This window comes from Plectrocnemia conspersa, unplaced genomic scaffold, assembly GCF_051122295.1.
Source record: "Plectrocnemia conspersa isolate PC_06_02 unplaced genomic scaffold, ASM5112229v1 ptg000012l, whole genome shotgun sequence".
NCBI classification, from domain to species: domain Eukaryota; kingdom Metazoa; phylum Arthropoda; class Insecta; order Trichoptera; family Polycentropodidae; genus Plectrocnemia; species Plectrocnemia conspersa.
In genome coordinates, this window is record NW_028277176.1 from 30,557,559 (window position 1) to 30,566,353 (window position 8,795).

At 35.3% G+C, this 8,795-nt stretch overlaps 2 protein-coding genes across 2 annotated transcripts; one reads left to right on the forward strand and one right to left on the reverse strand.

Moving 5' to 3' along the window:
* Positions 1-4,578: 4,578 nt before the first annotated feature.
* Positions 4,579-5,844, reverse strand: fne (ELAV like RNA binding protein found in neurons). Its single transcript, XM_088199141.1, has one exon. The coding sequence runs from the start codon at positions 5,784-5,786 to the stop codon at positions 4,692-4,694; it is 1,095 nt and encodes a 364-aa protein (XP_088055267.1). The 5' UTR covers positions 5,787-5,844; the 3' UTR covers positions 4,579-4,691.
* A 678-nt stretch (positions 5,845-6,522) lies between these two features.
* On the forward strand, positions 6,523-7,526 carry mRpL33 (mitochondrial ribosomal protein L33). Its single transcript, XM_088200825.1, has 3 exons — positions 6,523-6,681; positions 6,751-6,854; positions 7,390-7,526. The coding sequence occupies exons 1-3, from the start codon at positions 6,641-6,643 to the stop codon at positions 7,452-7,454; spliced, it is 210 nt and encodes a 69-aa protein (XP_088056951.1). The 5' UTR covers positions 6,523-6,640; the 3' UTR covers positions 7,455-7,526.
* The last annotated feature ends 1,269 nt before the right edge of the window (positions 7,527-8,795 follow it).

Sequence of the window (8,795 nt, forward strand, 5' to 3'; positions counted from 1 at the left end):
ATTTGAATATACTTTGACCAATAATCAGAATTCTGCAGCAATATCGGTAAGAGTAGTGGGATCATATTTTTAAAACATGTAACATTTAAATGCAGACATTAAGCATTCCATGAGAGATGAATTGGACTAAAATTAAAATTAGTTTTGAAATTTTCACTAGGTTAGGTTTGGGTTTGACAGCAAATGGACGTTTCGCAACTGTCAAATTTAGTTTTATGGATATTTTAGAGCAGCATATAATTTCACTAGCGCTTATCAGTTAAATTGTATTTTCGCTAGTAGAAATATATATCCACTGACGAAAATGTATTAGGACTTCACTAGTGAAAATATTACATAAAATATGTATGTAAATAAATAATAAGTATGAAAATGTTTATAATACTACATATGGAAATGTTGATATCATTTTTCTGACTAAATTCAAGAGGTGGCAAATGACGTCCCTGTTTTAGGCCAATTAAAATAAAATATTACTCAAAAATGGAATCGGCAAACGTATCCAGCTTTCTCGCTTATCGCATGCGATGTAAAGTGGATGTAGTACAACCATCGGTAGGATTTGCGAGTTGCTGCCACCAAATCAAACCGTCTTTTCTAAATAACCAAGCGAGCAACAAAGCTTTGTTGGTGCTCGGACAGAAAAACAAAGGACTGGCCATTTTAAAAGCTCAAGATTTTAAGGCAGTACAGTATTATTATACTATAAAAGAGCTACAGTGTAAACAAGGTCCCATTTAATCAACATACATATCATTATATACTATAAATACTAAATATTTATATTCTTATTATGTTTAACTATCCCTTAATATGAAAATATGAATAAACATGTTAAGAATTCCTCGACAGACATGAACAACGTTGGAGCAAATTGGCGCATAAGTCTTACTGTAAATGATTTTATAAGCAATAAATTTTTTTGACAGTTTGACTGTGTTTTATAAACTTTTTCGGAATATATTCCATGCATAAAACATAACACATTTACAGTGAAGAGATTCTTACGCAGTTATATATTATATGAATTCCATCAAAAGCATTTGTTTAGTTTATGGCGACGTATTTTCGCTAATGCCACTAAAATCGCGACATTTTCGAGTCAAAGACAAACCTTGAAGTGAAACTTCTCAAATGGCAAATGATAAACCAATATCATTTAAAAATTGAGGCCAATACCGAGAAAATTAAAAAAATAGTCAACAAGATTCTCACGGATGAGTGCTCAAAATTGAATAAAAAAATCTGGAAGGCTTGGAAATGTGCGATATGGTACTATATTTTTATATTTCCATGTCTTTAGATTTATTAATGCATTTTTCGACACCCAACAGTAGGAATTTAGTCTTGTTTGCTATTTTTTGAATTGATATTTTGCAAAGCATACGAATATGACGCTTTTGCTGTCTTTTTTATGCATCATATGGTAACAGAGGATGAAAAATGTATAATATATGATATTAAAAAACAGCATATGCAATGGGTATTCAAGAAGTATGTACCCAAAACCATAATGTTGTCTGTTTGGAATAATTTATTTTGAATTGCTCAACAAGGCGAGATAATGATAACAAAGAAATACTGCAAATAGCTGAATCGATTGCACCGATCACTAAAATAAAAAAGGGTGCGATTTAGAAAGGAATTATTTTAAGACATATGTGCATTTAAATAAATACTTTGTTCCACAAAACGGATTGTTTGTGCATTTATGCAACGTAAATATTCGGAAAAGGATTCGTTGCAGAGAATGTTTTGACCAACAGTAAGGCACAAAAATTCGTTTTATGGAACAATTATTTATATATTGTTCAATTACATTGTCCTCAAACATAAATCATAACATAATGATTTATTAAATTACCACTTGAAGCGTTATTTAAAGAATGTTAGTGGGAAAAAAATGGTCCCAACTTTTTATAAACGAGGGACCGGAGACTTGGTCTTAGAACGCATCTGTCGATGAAGAATACATTTTTATAGACTCCTTGAATACTTATATACACAGTCAAACATAGACACTGCAGAGATAATCATTCAAAGTCTCATGGACAATCAAACGTGACTGGTACGCTACAGTCAAGATAAGAAAGTTTCTCGGTTGTAGTCCTCGAGTCAGTTGCAATCGATTATGGCCATATGATTAGCTATTCTCACCAATATGACGCTTCGTCTTCAGATTATGAACCAACTCTGTATTGTACATATTCGGTAAAGCAAAACAAAAAGAAATGTAGTTTTTTTTAGTAAGAAAAAAAATAATACAATATTTATCATTGTTATTTATGATATTTTGACAAAATTTAGGTAATTTTTCGGTACCTTTTTTGTAAAATTCTTGGAATTTTGATTTAAAAAAGGAATAGATGTTTTCGGACATCATCTAAATTGAAATTTTCTTTTCGAACAGGGACAGCCAATCTCTTCTGATAATTCCTTAAGAGGACAATTTAAATGAGCAATATATAAAATAATTGTTCCATAAAATGAATTAATTGTGGATTACTGTTGGACAGAAGGTGAACACCCCATGAATTACTCTGCTATGGTAACCGGATTAATTCGCAAACGAAAATTCTGAACAGTATTTGATTGTCAAATGTTTTACTTTTAATTCAAACTACTTTATATTTTTAGAAACTGTAGGTGTATCATACTAATATAATTGTAAAATATTTTTAAATTAAAATCATATTAACATCTGCTATATATACATTATTTGATTTAATATATATTGAGGTATTCTTTAATTGATCAGATTTTTTGTTGTGTGCAATAATCACTAAATGCTTATCCAAAGATTTAGCTTACATAAATGCACAAACAATTCGTTTTAAGGAAAGTATTTATTTAAATGCACATATTTATTAAAATAATTCTCTATTAAATCGCATCTATTTAGACCTATTGTACCATATATGGTACAGTATGTTGAACTTTTTTTTGATGTATCTACTCAAGTTTTATGGCAATGAATACGAAACAAAAAATATATGTTTCGTAATGTTATATTTTGAAATTAACTTATAAATACTACTTCTGGTCATGATGCTAGTTCAATATAATATTAGTGTTTTTAAAATATTTGTAACGTATTTTTTTTAAACTTTGAAATATGTGTACCATATTTGGTACAGTAGAATTGTATGTACATTACAATACAAAATTCGTGGTAAGCACCGGATTTTAAAAATAATTGAATAATTAGGCTTTTATCAAGAGATGGATTTTTAAAGATATTTTCAAATTTGCATTGTGCTGATAATCTACATTTATATAAATCTGACAAATTTTCAAAAGTCCGCAGAGAAAACTATTGTCGGTGCCTTAGTATGGAAGACATAGTTGCAAACCAATTAGATATGAATACAAACTATGATCGGAAACAGCTTCAGGTGGGTATATTATTTGGTTTGAACCACACCAGAGTAAATAAAATCCTGAATGTCAGATACACATATACTGATAAATTTATTGAACACGGAATGGGAGAAAATTTATCACTTGTTTATGGACAATTTTTTCGCAGGCTTGCCTCTGACAAATGAACTTAGTAACCGAAATATGAGTCACTGGAACTATTAGAGAGAATCGATCTGGGAAATATCCCTTACTTGACAATAAAATGGCGAAAAAGAAAGAATTCTATGATTACTGTGTCAGTGATGATATAATACTATATAATTGGCATGATAACAGTAGTTAATTTGTTCAAATGCTATTGGAGTAAGCCAGGACTTGGCAAAAACTAAAAAAAATCAGTTTCACAGCCTCAACTGATCCATCAATACCAGCAAAATATGGAAGGGATAGACCAGAACATATACAGAAGAAGCGGTTCATACCTCTTATTTTACAATGCATTGATTTGGCAGTTGAAAATGCTCGGTTGCTTATAGGACAATGGATCTTGAGATGTATTGAAACAGCTATTATAGAAACAAGTAAGCCTCCGAGTTACGGAAGAGGCAGAAACATAATAAAATTCAACATCGTTGTGCAAAATCAAAAGGTCTGTCCAATGACACTACTAGTTATTTTTTTGATACCAAGGTATACAAATTACTTGTGAATATGTGTCTACTTTTTGCTTTACCGAATACAATTATTTTGGAATGAAAGATATCGGACGAATTGCATTAACTTATCGGACAACCCAATCAATATATACTTATAAATTAAAATAAGAAAATATATTAATAATAGATAATGAAATCAAAATACTAATAAATAAATAAATAAATGAAGATGTGTAAAATGAGTTGCGGATGAAGCAACGTTTGTGAATTTTATTTAAGAATGGAAATTATACATAGTACACACAAAATGATACGCGAATATATATATATGTAGGTATATATATAATAATAATATATATGGACACAAATAATAAGAATAATATTAATAATAATATATGTATATATATGTAGGTAGGTTGGGTGAAACCTAAATTAAATTAAATTAAATTATATTATATTTACGAGTTACGACTTAAAGATAAAATAAAACCTAGCCTTGGCGTGTAAATGCAATAAAATTGACAAAATGCCGACCTATCCGAAAGCGTTATAAAAATAGGTTGTTTTTTCATGGTACATACTAGGGTTATAAACGTTGTAAAAAAATAAGTTGGGTCGGAATGAGAGCGGACGAGGGGCCGCGGCGGCCTGCCGCGCGGCCTCCTCGTCCGTTCACTTGGTCTTTTGCGTCTTGAAGCTGACGGATAGCACTTGTCCGTTGACGGAGTAGCCGTTGAGGGCGCGGATGGCTTGCGACGCCTCCTCGTAGTCGCGCATGTTGACGAACGCGTACCCTTTGTTCTTTTTCGTCTCGGCGTCTTTGATGACTTTGATGGAGCCGATGGCGCCGTAGGGGCCGAACAGCTGCCACAGCGCCAGCTCGTCGATCTCCTCGCCGATGTTGAGCACGTAGACGGTGGTGCGCTGGACGTCGGCGGGCGCCATCAGCGGCACGGCGTGGTTGGGGGCGGCCATCGGGTTGAACCGCTGGTGGCCCTTGTTGAGGAACGAGAGCGTCTTGCCGGGCGGGGGCAGGAGGGCCGTCTGGGGGAAGCCGGTGCCGTAGCGCGCCCCGAGGGCGGCCAGCTCTCCGTTGTTGTAAGGGGGAGCGGCGCCGTACAGGGGGATCTGCGGGACGGGGGCGGCCGCCGCGGCGCCTCGGTGTCCCGGCTTCAGGGCGAACTTGACCGACATGGCGGGCGCCCCTTGCGCGGGGCAGGCGCCGTTGAAGCGCGCGATGGCTTCCTCCGCCTGTCGCCGGCTCTCGAAGCACACGAACGCTATGCCCTGCGATATCCGGCTGTTGGTGATCTGACCGCACGACCTGAACAGCGAGTTGAGCGTCTCGAGGGTCATGTCCGAAGGCAGGTTGCTGATGTACAGGTTGCAGTCGGCGTCCGTCTTGGCCGACGTCTTGGACTCGGGGTTGAGCAGCGCGAACGACACCTTGAGCGTCTTGCCCTGCACGACGAGGCCGTCGAACGAGTCTCGCGCCCGCTCGGCGTCCTCGGCGCTCGCGTACTCCACGAAACCGTAGCCGCGGTTGGCGATGAGCCGACAGCTGGCGATGCGACCCGCCGAGCCGAACAGCGAGTACATGCCGTCGCGGCTCATCGACTCCGGGATGTAGTTCACCATCAGCTTGGTCTTGGAGAGACCGTCGTCGTGTTGGTGGGGCGGCGTCCCGTTGCCCGTTCCGTTCGCCCCTATCGCCGCGATCGCCGAGATCGCCCCGTTGCCGTTCTGCCGTCGCTCGTCGTTCGCCATCGCCGACGTTCAGCGGCGCGTCCGCATCTGCCGGTCGACAGGTTAATGCCCGAAACCAGTCCTAACAACATCACTACGCGAAAATAGCTAGAATGGACATGAGTCAGTAATCAATTGGCGAATATCAGCGAAGCGGTCGAAAAAGGAAGGGCTATTGTATACATTTCATATTGACAGCGGTATTCGAAAGGTTCTCGTTTTATTATTGTACACGCTGGCAGTGAGGCAGGATTTATACCGAAAGCTTGTAAGTCACATCAAAAGATGAAAGATTACCATGACGACATGAACTTTAACAATTATAAAAAATGGTTAACCGAGATGCTAATTCCAAATCTAAAGCCCAGATCAGTGGTGATAATTGATAATGCGTCATATCAAAATAAGCAGATAAGCCAGTCTCCAACATTAGACTAAAAAAAAGCTGAAATTATGTAGTGGCTTTCGAGAAAAGTTATACCCTTTCACAACATATTTTGAGGGTCGAATTATATAAATTAATATCGATTCATAAATCAAAATTTAAAGAATTTGCAATAGATGCAATTTAGTACAAATTTTGTCACGATGTATTAATTGTCGAGATGACAGTAAAAAAACTATTGGAAGAAAAAATATATAGCATGACTGCCAACGAATGAAGTAATATGATTTTATTCTTGAAATTAACATACTTAAATATATTTTTCAAGTACAAACCAAATAATAACTTTTATTAAAATAAAATATGTATTTTAGTTTATGGCCGCACTTATGCTTGTTATTACAAGCTGTCATCAAGTACTTATTTTGTGTGCTTTTTGCAGTATTTGAAGATTGCTTAACTAGCAAAAGCCAAATACAGGCCACTAAATATGTTTTTAACGAGACTTTTATTGAAAAAAGCCAAAAGCAAGTAAGTTAGCAAATGTGTTTTGAGGTTATGTTTCTACTTTTGCATTGCTACTTTAAAATATATTTACAGACAAATCATGGTGCAACTAACGAGCATGGCAAGCGGACACAACTTGAATTACATTCGCGACCGGATAGCCGATAAATTTGAATGTGTCAGATTCGATCCTTTAGGTAACTGTTTTGCATTTTATGTTTTACCAATGAGAAAATAAATAAAGGACACAATATATGCACTTCACTATAAACAACTAAAAAGTTATCAGATATTAATTAGTAAAAATGTTTGGCAGAATACTCCGCTTACTACTCCAAACAAGTATATCTTAACATATTTAAAACCGCCCTACGCCCTACGAACGTACGTGATACGTTCGTATGGGTATTATAAAAAATATCCGGCGACATCTTTTGTCGAGAACCTCTGACTTGCAAAGGATACAAAAAAGGATCATAAATATATTGTAAACAAAAAACCCGATGTATATTTTAACTACCTTTTGAATAAGAACCCAAAGGTAGGGCGGTTAAATTAAGCTTAGAGGTTAATAACCGCATTTCTTATTAAACATATATTATTAAACATTAACGCATATAAGAGATTCAATACATGTATGTTGTAATATACCGTATCAAGTCCTCTATATTTACTTAATCATTGAATTATTTATAATTTTAAGATATTCATTTTTATCTCTTTAATTTTCAGTGCGAGCAAATTGTGTTTATATAGAAACAAAACGAGTTAGAAGTGTTAAACCTAAGAAAAATTAATGTGTCTTATAGAGTCTGTAAGCGTTAGTTTAATTTGTATGTTATATATTTAATAAAGATATAAATAAAGTATTTATTTCATTAATTAGATAATTCCTAAGGATAGCTTAGTGTAAAATGGTATTGTAACATAACCGTCGGTTGTGTATAAAGCACTTTTTGAAGTGGACGCATGGACCATGAGATTAAATATTGTCGCAATACGCTTTAAAAGCGTAATAAAAAATACTATCAGGCTTTAACCCTATGAGCGGTATTGCCGTACCTGTACGGTGGTCGATCTTTCACTGTTTTGAGGTACCACAGATACTTATATATTTACATATAAATACATATAACTAAAGAAATAAAAAATATTTATATCATTTTTGTTTTAATTTGATTTAGTGTGAATATTTTATATTCATTTTGTAAAATATATTACGAACCCCTGAATTGATATAAAAAAAATCACAAAAGCCAAATAATATATAAAAAAAATATGTTAAATAAATTAACGAATTATAATAATAGAGAATTGTTATTAAAACATACTAATACAAAAAATTAAATCAAATGTTGAGTCACTGATTTTTACAATAATTTACTATAAATGTAATAAATGAAAAATACATAATATTAACTCTCTCAGGTGTATACTAACAAATTAACAAATGTGTATATATTAACTTACTACTCAAAGGGGTAAAGTTATTAAGTGTGTGACGTTCAGAGATCTAATATATAAATAAAAATGTGGAGATCACACAGAGCCATGTTTGTAAAGGACCTCATTCTTGAAACTCACGTAATTACTGTGACGAAAATGATTATTTAACATTAGTGTGATTACACAAAGACTCTGGTTACGACCTGAACTCTCATAAATAACACACAAGGATTCTCTGGTGTATTGAATAAATATTTCTTTGTTATGAAACGGTCACAGGAAACAATATAGCACAGTAAGACCAGAAAATTCCGTTACACAATTCTTCGACCTCGGAGATATCAATCAAGCAAATGTCACTTTCTAAAGGCGTATACTTATTTCGTTATTCTAAGAAGCGAGTGCAGCGATTCTCTGGATAATCGGTATATGATTGTAATCGATCAGCAAGCTTTGCAGCCCTGAATACATAAGGCAGTCACAGTCAGTCACCTTACAGACTCCGACAGACACCCGTCCGCCCGCGGACGCTCACACCGGAGAGGGATCAACCTTCGTTATACACATAAGATTTCTGAAGATCTTCTATAGACATCATCCCTGCACCAGCTTCTCCACCACGCTCGGAGAATAACGATCTCGCTCATCATAGTCTGTCGCAATATGTAATATAATCTAATAAATTTCTTACT